At 50.8% G+C, this 16,979-nt stretch overlaps 1 protein-coding gene across 5 annotated transcripts in view; it reads right to left on the reverse strand.

Annotated features, from left to right (window-relative positions):
• The window catches only part of SNX27 (sorting nexin 27), a 39,948-nt gene extending 23,030 nt beyond the window's left edge, over positions 1-16,918 (reverse strand). The window contains exons 1-5 of one of the 5 annotated variants that reach the window (XM_074529160.1): positions 16,607-16,918; positions 7,414-7,450; positions 6,620-6,814; positions 5,090-5,282; positions 610-674 (exon numbers count right to left, since the gene is read on the reverse strand). In XM_074529160.1, the coding sequence (XP_074385261.1) occupies positions 610-674; positions 5,090-5,282; positions 6,620-6,814; positions 7,414-7,450; positions 16,607-16,866 (750 nt within the window). In that variant the 5' untranslated portion in view covers positions 16,867-16,918. Of the gene's footprint in view, positions 1-609; positions 675-5,089; positions 5,283-6,619; positions 6,852-7,413; positions 7,451-7,494; positions 7,532-7,847; positions 7,885-8,798; positions 8,836-16,606 lie in introns of all 5 variants that reach the window. The other 4 variants (XM_074529159.1, XM_074529161.1, XM_074529158.1 and 1 more) reach the window with 4 other exon arrangements.
• Between the last annotated feature and the right edge of the window lie 61 nt (positions 16,919-16,979).

Below are 16,979 nucleotides of genomic sequence, written 5' to 3' on the forward strand. Positions count from 1 at the left end.
GGGATCAGAGGTGGCTTTGGGGACAGCCAGTAATGAAGAGCTGCAAGAGATTTTCCAACCTTGGTGATTCCATGATTCCATGGAAGAGTTTTTTCCCTTGGAATTCTGCTGGATCAATCCCATAAAAATCAGGTGGGATTGTCCCCAAAACCCATGGATGTGGCACTTGGGGACAGGGATCAGGGGTGGCCTTGGGGACAGCCAGACATGAAGAGCTGCAAGGGATTTTCCAACCTTGGTGATTCCATGGAAGAGTTTTTTCCCATGGAATTCTGCTGGATCAATCCCATAAAAATCAGGTGGGATTGTCCCCAAAACCCATGGATGTGACACTTGGGGACAGGGATCAGGGGTGGCCTTGGGGACAGTTGGATATGAGGAGCTCTGAGGGCTTTTCCATGGAAGATTTTTTCCCTACGGAATTCAGTTGGACCAAGCCTCAATCCCACCAAAAACGGTTGGAATTGTCCCAAAACCCCACGGATGTGGCACTTGGGGACAGGGAACAGGGGTGGCTTTGGGGACAGCTGGACAGGAGGGGTTTTCCCACCTTGGTGATTCCATGGAAGGGTTTTTTTCCATGGAATTCCGCGGGATGACGTCACCCACCTCGTCCGACTCCGACAGGAATTCCTGCATGATGTCGCTCTCGCCGATGACCCGGATGGAGCACACTGTGGGACACACGGAATGTCACACGCAATGTCACCAGGACCTGGGAATGTCCCCTCCAGGGGCAGCCCAGCAACCCTTTCCCATCATCCCAACTCATCCTGAAGGGAATTCCTGCACCTGGGTCATCCATGTTCTCCATGTCCTGGTGTCCCTCATGGATCCAGAACTTCTCCAAGGTGACTGAGTGTCCCCTGTGCCATCTCCTGTCCCCAGTGTCATTGTTAACTCGATGTTCTCCATGTCCTGGTGTCCCTCATGGATCCAGAACCTCTCCAAGGTGACTGAGTGTCCCCTGGGGCACCTCCTGTCCCCTGAGCCACCTCCTGTCCCCAGTGTCACTGTTAACCCCACGTTCTCCATGTCCTGGTGTCCCTCACAGATCCAGACCCTCTCCAAGATGGTGCAGCCCAAGGAGCTGCACCTCTTGGGTCACCTCTGTCACCTCCTGTCCCCAGTGTCACTGTTAACCCCATGTTCTCCATGTCCTGGTGTCCCTCATGGATCCAGAACTTCTCCAAGGTGACTGAGTGTCCCCTGGGCCACCTCCTGTCCCCTGTGCCACCTCCTGTCCCCAGTGTCATTGTTAACTCGATGTTCTCCATGTCCTGGTGTCCCTCACAGATCCAGACCATCTCCAATGTGGACTGGCCCCAGGAGTGTCCCCTGGGTCATCTCTGGTCACCTGGATCACCTCTGTCACCTCCTGTCCCCAGTGTCACCGTTAACCCCACATTCTCCATGTCCTGGTGTCCCTCACAGATCCAGACCTCTCCAAGGTGATTGAGTGTCCCCGGGTCACCTCTGTCACCTCCTGTCCCCAGTGTCACTGTTAACTCCATGTTCTCCATGTCCTGGTGTCCCTCATGGATCCAGAACCTCTCCAAGGTGATTGAGTGTCCCCTGGGCCACCTCCTGTCCCTTGTGTCACCATTAACCCCACGTTCTCCATGTCCTGGTGTCCCACATGGATCCAGAACCTCTCCAAGGTGATTGAGTGTCCCCTAGGTCACCTCTGTCATCTCCTGTCCCCAGCGTCACTGTTAACTCCATGTTTTCCATGTCCTGGTGTCCCTCACAGATCCAGACCCTCTCCAAGATGGTGCAGCCCAAGGAGCTGCACCTCTTGGGTCACCTCTGTCCCCAGTGTCACTGTTAACTCCATGTTTTCCATGTCCTGGTGTCCCTCATGGATCCAGAACCTCTCCAAGGTGATTGAGTGTCCCCTGGGCCACCTCCTGTCCCTTGTGTCACCATTAACCCCACGTTCTCCATGTCCTGGTGTCCCACATGGATCCAGAACCTCACCAAGGTGGATCAGACCAACACCTGCAGTGCCCTGAGTGTCACCTGTGTCACCTCCTGTCCCTTAGGTCACCTTCAGTGTCACCATTAACCCCATGTTCTCCATGTCCTGGTGTCCCTCATGAATCCAGAACCTCTCCAAGGTGATTGAGTGTCCCCTGTGTCATCTCCTGTCCCCAGTGTCACCATTAACCCCATGTTCTCCATGTCCTGGTGTCCCTCACGAATCCAGATCCTTTCCAAGAAGCTTCACCCCAAAATCCCACCCAAGCACCCACAAATGGACCAGGAATCCCCTCTGGGAACGCCGGTGAGGGGTTTTGGGATGAGGGGTTTTAGGGTGAGGGATTCTGGGATGAGGAGGGACTTTGGGGTGAAGGGTTTGGGGATGAGAGAGGATTTTGGGGTACAGGATTTTGGGGTGAGAAGGGATTTAGGGATGAGGATGGATTTTGGGGTGCAGGATTAGGCTGAGGATGGATTTAGGGACGAGGAGGGATTTTGGGGTACAGGATTGGGCTGAGGATGGATTTAGGGTAGAGGAGAGATTTTGGGGTGCGGGATTGGGCTGAGGACGGATTAGGGACGAGGAAGGATTTTGTAATGACTGATTTTTGGCTGAGGGGGGATTTTGGGACGAGGAGGGATTTTGGGGCACAGAATTAGGCCGAGGATGGATTTAGGGACGAGGAAGGATTTTGTAATGACTGATTTTTGGCTGAGGAGGGATTTTGGGACGAGAAGGGATTTTGGGGCACAGAATTGGCCTGAGGATGGATTTAGGGTAGAGGAGGGATTTCGAGGTGCGAGATTGGGCTGAGGATGAATTTAGAGATTGGGAGGGATTTTGAGATGACTGATTTTTGGCTGAGGGGGGATTTTGGGACGAGGAGGGATTTTGGGGTGCGGGATTGGGCTGAGGATGGATTTAGGGACAAAGAAGGATTTTGAGATGAGGGACTTTGGGCTGAGGACGGATTTAGGGACAAAGAAGGATTTTGAGATGACTGATTTTTGGCTGAGGGGGGATTTTGGGACGAGGATGGATCTTGGGGTGCGGGATTGGCCTGAGGATGAATTTAGGGTCAGGGAGGGATTTTGGGGTGTGGGATTGGGCTGAGGACGGATTTAGGGACAAGGAAGGATTTTGTAATGACTGATTTTTGGCTGAGGAGGGATTCTGGGACGAGGATGGATTTTGGAGTGTGGGATTGTCCTGAGGATAGATTTAGGGTCAGGGAGGGATTTCGGGGTGCGAGATTGGGCTGAGGATGAATTTAGGGTCGAGGAGGGATTTTGAGCGGAGAGATTTTTGGCTGAGGGGGGATTCTGGGACGAGGAGGGATTTTGGGCTGCGGGATTGGGCTGAGGATGAATTTAGGGTCAGGGAGGGATTTCGGGGTGCGAGATTGGGCTGAGGATGAATTTAGAGATTGGGAGGGATTTTGAGATGACTGATTTTTGGCTGAGGGGGGATTTTGGGACGAGGATGGATTTTGGGGCACAGAATTGGGCTGAGGATGGATTTAGGGTAGAGGAGGGATTTCGGGGTGCGGGATCGGCCTGAGGATGGATTTGGGGTCAGGGAGGGATTTTGGGGTGCGGGATTGGGCTGAGGATGGATTTAGAGATTGGGAGGGATTTTGAGATGACTGATTTTTGGCTGAGGAGGGATTTTGGGACGAGGAGGGATTTTGGGGTACAGAATTGGGCTGAGGATGGATTTAGGGACGAGAAGGGATTTTGGGGTGCGAGACTGGGCTGAGGATGAATTTAGGGTCGAGGAGGGATTTTGAGCAGAGAGATTTTTGGCTGAGGATGGATTTAGGGATGAGGATGGATCTTGGGGTGTGGGATTAGGCTGAGGATGGATTTAGGGTAGAGGAGGGATTTCGGGGTGCGGGATTGGGCTGAGGATGAATTTAGGAGATTGGGAGGGATTTTGAGATGACTGATTTTTGGCTGAGGGGGGATTTTGGGACGAGGAGGGATTTTGGGGCACAGAATTGGGCTGAGGATGGATTTAGGGACAAAGAAGGATTTTGAGATGACTGATTTTTGGCTGAGGAGGGATTCTGGGATGAGGATGGATTTTGGGGTGTGGGATTGGGCTGAGGACGGATTTAGGGACAAAGAAGGGATTTTGGGGTGCAGGATTGGGCTGAGGATGAATTTAGAGATTGGGAGGGATTTTGAGATGACTGATTTTTGGCTGAGGAGGGATTCTGGGATGAGGATGGATTTTGGAGTGCGGGATTGTCCTGAGGATGAATTTAGGGTAGAGGAGGGATTTTGGGGTGCGGGATTGGGGTGAGGATGAATTTAGAGATTGGGAGGGATTTTGAGATGACTGATTTTTGGCTGAGGGGGGATTTTGGGACGAGGAGGGATTTTGGGGCACAGAATTGGGCTGAGGATGGATTTAGGGTAGAGGAGGGATTTTGGGGTGCGGGATTGGGCTGAGGATGGATTTAGGGTCGAGAAGGGATTTTGGGGTGCGAGATTGGGGTGAGGATGAATTTAGAGATTGGGAGGGATTTTGAGATGACTGATTTTTGGCTGAGGAGGGATTTTGGGACGAGGATGGATTTTGGGGTACAGGATTGGGCTGAGGATGGATTTAGGGTAGAGGAGGGATTTTGGGGTGCAGGATTGGGCTGAGGACGGATTTAGGGACAAGGAAGGATTTTGTAATGACTGATTTTTGGCTGAGGAGGGATTCTGGGACGAGGATGGATTTTGGAGTGTGGGATTGTCCTGAGGATAGATTTAGGGTCAGGGAGGGATTTCGGGGTGCGAGATTGGGCTGAGGATGAATTTAGGGTCGAGGAGGGATTTTGAGCGGAGAGATTTTTGGCTGAGGGGGGATTTTGGGACGAGGAGGGATTTTGGGGCACAGAATTGGGCTGAGGATGGATTTAGGGTAGAGGAGGGATTTTGGGGTGCGGGATTGGGACAAGGATGGATTTTGGGGTGCGGGATCGGCCTGAGGATGGATTTAGGGTAGAGGAGGGATTTCAGGGTGCGGGATTGGGACAAGGATGGATTTTGGGGTGCGGGATCGGCCTGAGGATGGATCTGGGGTCAGGAAGGGACTCTGGGAGCAGCTCACCCTTCTCCAGGTACTCCTCCAGGCCCCTCCTGCGGGCATCCAGCTGCTGCTCGGACAGCGAGAACGGCCACTTGCCGGGCAGGCGCGGGAAGGTGAAGTTGGCGAATTCGCGCTTCAGGTTCTGGTGCAGGATGGCGAATTCCCGGTAGCGCTTGGAGCACAGCTGCCTCCCGGCCATGTAAACGTTGTACACCTGGGGAGAGAGCCCCCCAAAATTCCCAAATGTTCCCCAAAAGGTTCCCTACAGCTCAGCAGTGCCCTGCTGGAGAGAAGGGTTTGGGGAAAGAAGAGGGGAATGTGCTGAGATGGAGATGGGGGGTGTCCCTGCTGATCCTGGCATTCCAGGGCTTTGGGAATCCCAAATCTTGGGATTCTGGGTCATGGATACTTCCCACGAGACACTGAGAGGTCCCAAACCACCCATTTTCCATGCAAAGCCCAAAATCTTGGGATTTAAGTTCCTGGCTCCTTCCTGTGGAATGCAGAGAGATCCCAAACTCCCCATCATGTTTCATCCAAAGCCCCAAAACTTGGAATGTGGGATCATGGATACTTTCCATGGGACACTGACAGAGCCCAAACTCCTCGTGTTGCATCCAAAGTCCCAAGTTATGGGATTTTAGGGCAAATCCAACTCAGGGATTTCAGCATTCCTATCTTCCAATATATTCCAGTAGTCCAACAGCCCTGCATTCCTATGTTCAATATTCCAACATTCCTATATCATAACAGTCCTGTATTACTATACTTCAATATTCCTATATTTCAATAATCCTCTGTTTCAATAATCCTAAATTTCAATATTCCAACAGCCTTGTTTTCCTAAATTCCAATATTTCTAAATTTCAGCATTCCTGTATTCCAACAGCCCCGTTTTCCTAAATTCCAACATTCCTAAATTTCAGCATTCCTATATTCCAATATATGGCAATATTGCAACAGTCTTGTATTACTATGTTCAATATTCCAACATTCCTATACCATAACAGTCCTATATTCCTATATTCCAACATTCTTATATTTCAACAATCCTATGTTTCAATATTCCTAAATTTCAATATTCCGACAGCCCTGTTTTCCTAAATTCCAGCATTCCTAAATTTCAGCATTCCTACATTCCAATATACGGCAATATTGCAACAGTCTTGTATTACTATGTTCAATATTCCAACATCCAACATTCTTATATTTCAACAATCCTGTGTTTCAATATTCCTAAATTTCAATATTCCGACAGCCCTGTTTTCCTAAATTCCAACATTCCTAAATTTCAGCATCCCTGTATTCCATTGTGTTCTAATATTGCAACAATCCTATATTCCTATGTTTAATATTCCAACATTCCTACATCCTATATCATAAAATCCCTATATCCTAACATTCCTATATCCCATAACACCCCAGTATTTCAACAATCCTACATTTCAACCCTGCTCCTGAGTGCAAACAACCCCCGTAACCCCACCAACAACCAAAACCCCAAACCCACTGATTTCCCCACCATTCCCAGGGGGGAAAAAAAATCCTCACCACGAACTTCTCCCCGCTCTGCTCCACGTGTTTGTAGGTGGGGATGGAGATGGGCACCGCCTGCTTCTCGCTGTAGTCGTAGAAGGGCGGCCCCAGCGGCTCCTCGGGCGGCTCCAGGCTCTCGGCCTCGTGCGGCGGCACCGACAGCACCGTGAGCACCAGCTCCTTCTCGCCGGCGCGGATCAGATCCACCACCTGCTTGTGCGTGGCGCCCTCCACGTTCACCCCGTTCCTAAAGGGAAAAATAGCCCAAATTCCCAATGAGTTCCCATGGATCAGATCCACCACCTGCTTGGGCATGGCCTCTTCTACGTTCATCCCATTCCTAAAGGGAAAAATATCCCAAAGTCCATGGAGCAGATCCACCACCTGCTTGTGCGTGGCGCCCTCCACGTTCACCCCATTCCTAAAGGGAAAAATATCCCAAATTCCCATGGAGTTCCCACGGAGCATTTCCACCACCTGCTTGTGCATGGCCCCTTTCACGTTCATCCCATTCCTAAAGGGAAAAATATCCCATTGAATTCCCATGGATCAGATCCACCACCTGCTTGTGCGTGGCTCCTTCCACATTCACCCCATTCTTGCATGGAAAAATATCCCATTGAATTCCCATGGAGTAGGTCAACCACCTGTTGTGAGTGGCTCCTTCTACATTCATCCCATTCCTAAAGGGAAAAATATCCCAAATTCCCACAGAGCATTTCCACCACCTGCTTGTGTGTGGCGCCCTCCACGTTCACCCCATTCCTAAAGGGAACTGATCCCAAATTCCCACAGAGCATTTCCACCACCTGCTTGTGTGTGGCGCCCTCCACGTTCACCCCGTTCCTAAAGGGAACAAATCCCAAATTCCCATGGAGCAGATCCACCACCTGCTTGTGCGTGGCCCCTTCCACGTTCACCCCGTTCCTAAAGGGAAAAATATCCCAAATTCCCAATGAGTTTCCATGGATCAGATTCACCACCTGCTTGTGAGTGGATCCCTCCACGTTCACCCTGTTCCTACAGGGAAAAATAGCCCAAATTCCCATGGAGCATTTCCACCACCTGCTTGTGCGTGGCTCCTTCCACGTTCACCCCATTCTTGCATGGAAAAATATCCCAAATTCCCATGGAGTTCCCATGGAGCATTTCCACCACCTGCTTGTGTGTGGCGCCCTCCACGTTCACCCCGTTCTTGCATGGAAAAATATCCCATTGAATTCCCATGGATCAGATCCACCACCTGCTTGTGTGTGGCTCCCTCCACGTTCACCCCATTCCTAAAGGGAACTGATCTCAAATTCCCATGGAGTTCCCATGGAGCATTTCCACTACCTGTTGTAAGTGGCTCCTTCCACATTCATCCCATTCCTAAAGGGAAAAATATCCCAAATTCCATGGATCAGATCCACCACCTGTTGTGAGTGGCTCCTTCCACGTTCACCCCATTCTTGCATGGAAAAATATCCCAAATTCCCATGGAGTTCCCATGGAGCAGATCAACCACCTGTTGCGAGTGGCTCCTTCCACATTCACCCCGTTCCTAAAGGGAAAAATATCCCAAATTCCCATGGAGCATTTCCACCACCTGCTTGTGCGTGGCTCCTTCCACATTCATCCCATTCCTAAAGGGAAAAATATCCCAAATTCCCATGGAGCATATCCACCACCTGTTGTGCGTGGCTCCTTCCACGTTCACCCCATTCCTAAAGGGAACTGATCTCAAATTCCCATGGAGTTCTCATGGAGCAGATCCACCACCTGCTTGTGCGTGGCCCCTTCTACGTTCACCCCGTTCTTGCATGGAAAAATATCCCAAATTCCCATGGAGTTCCCATGGAGCATTTCCACCACCTGCTTGTGTGTGGCTCCTTCCACGTTCACCCTGTTCCTAAAGGGAAAAATATCCCAAATTCCCATGGAGTTCCCACGGAGCATTTCCACCACCTGCTGTGTGTGGCTCCTTCCACATTCACCCCATTCCTAAAGGGAACTGATTCCAAATTCCCATGGAGCATTTCCACCACCTGCTTGTGCATGGCGCCCTCCACGTTCACCCCGTTCCTAAAGGGAAAAATAGCCCATTGAATTCCCATGGATCAGATCCACCACCTGCTTGTGCATGGCCTCTTTCACGTTCATCCCATTCTTAAAGGCAAAAATGTCCCAAATTCCCATGGATCAGATCCACCACCTGCTTGTGCGTGGCTCCTTCCACGTTCACCCCATTCCTAAAGGGAAAAATATCCCAAATTCCCATGGAGTTCCCATGGAGCACTTCCACCACCTGCTTGGGCATGGCCTCTTCTACGTTCATCCCATTCCTAAAGGCAAAAATATCCCAAATTCCCATGGAGTTCCCATGGAGCATTTCCACCACCTGCTTGTGAGTGGCGCCCTCCACATTCACCCCATTCCTAAAGGGAACAAATCCCAAATTCCCATGGAAGTGCTGAAGACATTCCCAAGCCACCCCCAGAGAACATTCCTGACATTCCCAAAAACCTCATGGAAAGGATCTGGCTTTGCCCAGAAAATCTGGATCACACCTTGGCCAGCCTGCCCAGGAAAACTCATCCCAGTCAATCCCAAACCTCCCAGAGTCTCATGGAAGTGCTTCAGACCCAAGACATTCCCAAGCCACTTCTAGAATATTCCTGACATTCTCAAGAGCTCCATGGCCTGGATCTGGATCTGTCCAGCAAACATGGACCAAACCTGCCCAGGAAAACTCATCCCAAGTAATCCCAAACTTCCTGGAGACAATGGACAGAAAATATTCCCAAATCATCTCCAGGGAACATTCCTGACATTCCCAAAAACCTCAAGGAAAGGATCTGGCTTTGCCCAGAAAATCTGGATCACACCTTGGCCAACCTGCCCAGGAAAACTCATCCCAGTCAATCCCAAACCTCCCAGAGTCTCATGGAAGTGCTTTAGACCCAAGATATTCCCAAGCCACTTCTAGAATATTCCTGACATTCTCAAGAGCTCCATGGCCTGGATCTGGATCTGTCCAGAAAACATGGACCAAACCTGCCCAGGAAAACTCATCCCAAGTAATCCCAAACTTCCTGGAGACAATGGACAGAAAACATTCCCAAATCATCTCCAGAGAACATTCCTGACATTCCCAAAAACCTCAAGGAAAGGATCTGGCTTTGCCCAGAAAATCTGGATCACACCGTGGCCAACCTGCCCAGGAAAACTCATCCCAGTCAATCCCAAACCTCCCAGAATCCCATGAAGTGCTGGAGACCCAAGACATTCCCAAGCTGCTTTGGAGACAAGGGATCCCTTCCACAAAAGTTGCTTGGAATTTCTCGTCCTGGTGATGCCGCCACAATCCCAATTCCCACCAAGGAATTTCTCCACCAAAAAGCTTGGAATTGTCCTCATTCTGTGCTGCTGGCTGGTCCCAGGATCCAGAGTGGGATCTGGCCTTCAATTCCCAGCTCTCCAAGGGAAGGGAACAGCTCTTCCATTTTTATGGAATTTTTCCTTACAAAAAATCACCCTGGAAAGGTCGGATCTCCGCTTACAAATCCAGGTGAGAGATCCAAGTTTCAAAAATTCCAACTCTTCCAGGAGCTGGAAAAGCTTCCTCCAGCTCCAACACTACCCAAGGTTATCCAAACCCATTGGAGCTTCCGTATCATTCCAGGGAAAATGGATAATGGAGAAACCCTTGGATGTTTTCTCCCTGAGCCAACAGCAAATTCTGGGAAAGGGGCACGGATAGGACCCAGAATTCCCTAAAAAGAAAGAATTCCATTCCCAAAAATGCTGGCTCCCCATCACTCCCAGGGGGTCTTCCCAAGCTTGGATGGTTCCCTGCTCGTGTCTCCAAGGAGGAGTCAGAAGTTTGGGATGAAGCCACCACGGCAATGGAAGCTGGAATCCAGGAATATTAAATCCAGGTGGGATCCAGGAGCCTCTTCCCAAGGAAAAGGAACACTGGGATGTTTTGCTCCTCAAGTTTCCGGCTCTGCTTGGAGCTGGAAAATGGATCCAGTTGTTGCTCTGATCCTTCAGGGAATCCAGGGAATGCGAGGGGAGCAGGGAAAGGACATCAAGATCCAAGAGGTGCCACCAGATCCAAGGGATCCTTCCTGCTGGGAAGGCGGATCCGCAGCCACGACTCTCCCACAGGATGGGAAACTGAGGAGAGCCATTCCCAGGAGCAACTTCCTCTGATAAATCCTTTTTTGGGAATGTAGAATGGGCTCCACCCAGAGCAGGAGCAGGAGGTTCTGGCATTTCCCACTCCAGGATGGAAGAGCCTCTTTTTCCTTCATTCCACGGGAAGGTTACTGTGGGAAAAGCTTTGGATTCAATTGGGTGGAAGCTGGAGGTTGGATTTCTCATGGAATTCCTCTCCCACCCCTTTTCCAGGGAGGTGGGAAGAAACTCCTCAGCCCAGTGTGATATTCCCTGGATAGAATGGAGGCAGTGTGGAGAACATCTCATCCACCAGCTGGGCTGGGTCTGGAATTTTTCTATTGGAATTCTTCTATTGGGAACAACAGAGTTGCTGGCAAAGGCTGGGACATCCTGGGATCTGGGAATCTTCCATTGGGAAAAGCAGAGTTGCTCTTCCAAAGTGTGAGGATGAAGCAGAATTCCCACCACGCCAACATGGATGAGCAAGGGCCCCATGACACAGAAAACATTCCGGGGTTCCTGTTCTGACAGGGATTGAGTCATTTTCCACCAGGATTTGGGAAAATTCCCTGACTTGGTGTCTGTCAGGGGAATTCACTGTGAGGAACCAGGCAAGGAGCATCCTGGAGATGGAGATCCCTGGGAATGGATGGGGTGCATGAAGGATCCGAGAAATTCCAGAGGGAAGGGAAGGGGAGGAGAGGGGAGGGAAAAGGGAAGAAATGGGAAAGAAAAGAATGGGAAGAGGAATCAGCTGGTGATCAAAGGGATTTCAGCTTCCACTTCCAATCCATTTCCGAAATTTTCCAACTTGAAGACCCCTCAGAGCCTCTGGACAAGGAAATTCCCACTGCCTGTTCCTGGGGTGAATTCCTTTGGTGAGCAGAACACTGGGAATGCGCTGAGCCAGCAGCTCCCACTGCAGTGCAGAGACCATTCCAGACCATTCCAGACCATTCCAGACCATTCCAGACCATTCCAGACCATTCCAGACCTTTCCAAGGCAGAGCCGGCTTCTCCCATCCCACAAAATGGGAATTGAGCCCATGGAAAGAGGGACCATCCAACCTCCTGAGGGAAAAGCCTTTGGCCTCACCCATGAATGTTGGGAAGACGCCGATTCCAGAGGTTATTCCATGAAAACCTGACACCTTCCCAGTGTTCCAGAGGTTCCCCTGCAGCAGGAATGAGTCTAGTGGGATCCAGGATGCCCCAGCCCTGCCCACCCCACCTAAATCCAGCAATTTTCCCACTCAGTGTTAGGGATAAATCCCTTTTTCCTCCATTCTGTCCTTCCTCAAACAGCTCCAGAGCTTCTCTTCCGGGTGGGTTGGTGATGATCGACATTCCGGGCGTTACTCAAGAGCTCAATTAGCTCCCATTGTCTGTCCCTGCAGATTCCAGAGCATTCCAGAGCCTGGGAAGGCACAGGGGGGAGCTGGATGCTGGATCTGGGAGGGAAGGATGGAAAAAGGACCTGGAGCATCCCTTGGTGTCGGGTAAGGATGGGGAAGAGTGGGCTTTACATTGGATGGGTGATCTCCAGGGTTTTCCAGGACAGGGATGAGCTGTGCAGTGCCAGAGCCACAGGTGAGTGCCCACATCCCAAATATCCCAAATAAATCCCAACAGGAATCCCTCATGAGCAGAACAACCTCCCCATTCCCAAAAATTCCCTTCCCAAATATCCCAAATAAATCCCAGCAGGAATCCCTCAGGAGCAAATAAATCCCTCCCCAAAAATTCTGCTGGGAATTCCAGGAGCTGGGAAGGAAATCCTGTATGGAATCAACACCCCGAACATCCCAAATCCAGGATTGGGAAGAATTAATTTTTCATGGAAAACACACTTGGATGGGTGATCTCCAGGGTTTTCCAGGACAGGGATGAGCTGTGCAGTGCCAGAGCCACAGATGAGTGCCCACATCCCAAATATCCCAAATAAATCCCAGCAGGAATCCCTCAGGAGCAGAACAACCTCCCATCGACACCCTGAACATCCCAAATCCAGGATTGGGAAGAATTAATTTTTCATGGAAAACACACTTGGATGGGTGATCTCCAGGGTTTTCCAGGACAGGGATGAGCTGTGGACTGCCAGATCCACAGATGAGTGCCCACATCCCAAATATCCCAAATAAATCCCAGCAGGAATCCCTCAGGAGCAGAACAACCTCCCATCGACACCGTGAACATCCCAAATCCAGGATTGGGAAGAATTAATTTTTCATGGAAAACACCTTTGGATGGGTGATCTCCAGGGTTTTCCAGGATAGGGATGAGCTGTGCCAGAGCCACAGGTGAGTGCCCACATCCCAAATAAATCCCAGCAGGAATCCCTCAGGAGCAGAACAACCTCCCCAAAAATTCTGCTGGGAATTCCAGGAGCTGGGAAGGAAATCCTGCATGGAATCAACACCCCGAACATCCCAAATCCAGGATTGGGAAGAATTAATTTTTCATGGAAAACACACTTGGATGGGTGATCTCGGAGCTGGGAAGGAAATCCTGCACGGAATCAAACCCTGAACACCCCAAATCCAGGAAATGAGAAGAATTAATTTTTCATGGAAAACACCTTTGGATGGATAATCTCCAGGGTTTTCCAGGATAGGGATAAGCTGTGGACTGCCAGAGCCACAGGTGAGTGCCCACATCCCAAATATCCCAAATAAATCCCAACAGAAATCCCTCAGGAGCAGAACAACCTCCCATCGACACCCTGAACATCCCAAATCCAGGATTGGGAAGAATTAATTTTTCATGGAAAACACCCTTGGATGGGTGATCTCCAGGGTTTTCCAGGATAGGGATGAGCTGTGCCAGAGCCACAGGTGAGTGCCCACATCCCAAATATCCCAAATAAATCCCAGCAGGAATCCCTCAGGAGCAGAACAACCTCCCCAAAAATTCTCCTGGGAAGGAAATCCTGCACGGAATCAACATCCTGAACACCCCAAATCCAGCCAGGCAGCTCCTCCAGGGCCTGGATTTTGGGGAGTTCCCTCTGGAGGAATTCCAGGGCGGATTTCCCGCCCCGATCCCGCTGCTCCCGTGAAAGGAAGGGAAATCAGAGCTATTTTGGGACTGCTGGGTTATTGTTTCCTCCTCCAGGAATTCCAGGAGTTGGGATTTTCACTGAGCTGAGGAAAATGAGAGGGGTTCAATGCTGCCAGAACAGGGATGGGACTCGGGAATTTTTGGTTTCTGCAGCAAAAGATGGGAAATTGGGTAATCTTGGAATATTGAAAAATAGAAATATTGGAATATGGGGACATTGAGTTATGGGAATATTGGTGTATTGGAATAGAGGGAAATAGGAATTCCCAGTGTTGGAATACTGGGAAATTGAAATAGTGAAATATTGGAATATTGAACTGTTGGAATATTGGAACATTAAATTATTGGAATAGAGGGAAATAGGAATTCCCAGTGTTGGAATACTGGGATATTGAAATAGTGAAATACTGGAATATTGAAACAGAAGAATGTTGAAATATTGGAAGGCAGAATTGGTAAAAAAATGAAATATAGGAATATTAAAATATTGGAATATTGAAATATTGGAAAGCAGGACTGCTAAAAAACTGAAATATAGGAATATTAAAATATTGGAATATAGAAATATTGGAAGGCAGAATGGGTAAAAAATGAAATATAGGAATATTGAAATATTGAAATGCAGGAACACTGGATTATTGAAATATTGAGATACAGGAATACTGGAATATTGAATATTGGGATACATAAATACTGGAATATTGAATATTGGGATACATAAATACTGGAATATTGAATACTGGGATACATAAATACTGGAATATTGAAATATTGGGATACATAAATACTGGAATATTGAATATTGGGATACATAAATACTGGAATATTGAATATTGAGATATATAAATACTGGAACATGACAAGGGCCAACCTGGCAGCCCTACAGGACAGAGGGACAAATTAAAGCAACTTCTCCCAGGGAATAAATGGATAAACCAAGAGGAAATTCCCAATCCTTCCACCTCCCACAGGGATAACAGGACTGGGAGACCACAAGCAAATCCTGTTCATTAACCATCATTAACCTCAGGGCTTAATTATTTCACACACCATCCCTCAGTCCTCACCTGGGAGCAGCCACTGAACCCCGAAATTCCAGCACCTCTCTCTCATGCCAAACTCAGTGATTTAAATGTTCCCCAAAACGCTCAAAAATGAGGGAAAATTTCATCCCAGTGCCCACAAAACCCTCCCCTCTCAGCCTGGGAATGCTGCTCCCCCAATTGGCACATCCAGGTGCAGAATTTCTCCTGCTCCCAGCACTTCTGCATGGAAAAAAATGAAAGAATTGGGAATTTGGGTCAGCTGGGACAGAGCCAAATCCCAGCTGGGATTTCTGCAGGATTCACCGGCCACAGGCAGGTCCTGACAGCTTCTCACACCCCTTGGACTTCCAGAGCTGGCAGCAAAACATTCCTGCAGCTCGGAAATCCCTGGAATTAATCAGTAATTGCACTTAACCGACCCGGAGCGAAGTGCGACGGTGGGAGGATCCAGAGGGATCCCTGAAAACCAAACCCCACGCTGGGGTTTGAGGGATTTCAGCCCAAAAACAAAGTTTAAGGGGTTTTTTTTAGGAGGAAAGGAAGATGAGTTTCCACACAGCAGGAATATTCGCATGGGAAGGTGTTTTCTGGGGCAAAGTTACAATTTTGGGTGTGAAAAAGCAGCAGCTGGAGAACACGAGAGGCAGGAATGGGAAGGAAGCGTCTGCAGGTTGGAATCCAAGGGGTTTATCCCTAAAAATGCTCCTTTGCCCTGCCCCAGGATGGTCCTCACACTGAAATCTGAGGGGTTTATACCTAAAAATGTTCCCCTGCCCTTTCTAGGAGTCTCCACATTGAAATCCAAGGGGTTTATCACTAAAAATTCCCCCTTGACCTCCTCAGGAGCATCCCCACATTGAAATCCAAGTGTTCCCCTTTGAGTGGCTCTTATAAACCCCCCCCCAAAACCCTCAGTGAGGGCTGGGGGGCTCAGCCCCCATCTCAGGACCCCCCAAATTCCCCTCAAAGGCTGAGGGCTCATGACACCCTCAGCAAGGCACTCTCAGCCCCTTCAAGACCCCCGCTTTTGGACCCCCTAAACCTCACCAAGGGATCCTCTGCCCTCTTGGTGCCTCCTCAGGATCCCCCCAAATTCCCACGAAGTGCTGAGGGTCTCAACTCCTTCTCACCACATCCTCACCAAGGGATCCTCAGCCCCCTCAGGGCTTCCTCAGGATCCCCAGGTCCCCTCCAAGGGCTGGGGGTTTCAACCCTTCCTCATGACACCCTCATCCCCCTCACGACACCCTCATGCCCCTCACGACGCCCCAAATCCCCACGAATTTGGGGGGCTCTCCCTCCTCCCCAGTCACACCCTCACCAGGGAACCCTCAGAGCCCCCAAAACCCCTCAAACCTCACCAAAGGGCCCTCAGCCCCCTCAGGATTTCCCCCAAATCCCCAGCAAGGGCCGGGGGTCTCAGTCCCTCCTCAGCACACGATCCTCAGCCCCCTCACGACCCCCCAAATCCCCCCTAGAGCCGGGGGTCTCAATCTCCCTCATGACACCCTCACCCAAGGCCCCGCAGAGCCCCTCAGCATCCCAACACCGCACCAAGGGCTCGGTGTCCCCTCAGCCCGGGCCCCTCAGAGCGCCCTCATGGCCCCCAGAGCCCCCTCATGGCCCCCTCAGGACCCCCATTCCCGCTCCCCCGGGACTGCCCCTGTGCGTGGGGCGCGTTCCCGGGCCCGGCTGCCGGGGGGCTGTGGGTGGGCGGCCCCCCCGTACTCACACCTCCAGGATGCGGTCCCCCTTGCGCACCCCGGCGCGGTCGGCGGCCCCTCCGCCCAGCACGGCGCTGACGTGCTGCAGCGGCGCGTACAGCTCGCCGTTGATGCTGCGCAGCTGCCCGCCTTCGCTCACTTGCCCGCGGACATTAAAGCCGTAACCCGACTCGGACTTGACGATGCGAACGACGCGGGGCCCGCCCGGGGGTCCCTCCCCGGCCCCGTTCCGCGCCCCCGGCCGCGCTTCGCCCTCCTCGTCCGCCATCTTGGCGTCCGCGCACGGCGCGCGTCACGAGACCGGGCCCGCGACGGCCGCCGTAGGGACACACCCCTCCTGTCGGCGCCGCGGGGAGCGATGGGAAATGGAGTCCACGGAGT

This window comes from Zonotrichia albicollis, chromosome 30, assembly GCF_047830755.1.
Source record: "Zonotrichia albicollis isolate bZonAlb1 chromosome 30, bZonAlb1.hap1, whole genome shotgun sequence".
Taxonomy (NCBI): Eukaryota; Metazoa; Chordata; class Aves; order Passeriformes; family Passerellidae; genus Zonotrichia; species Zonotrichia albicollis.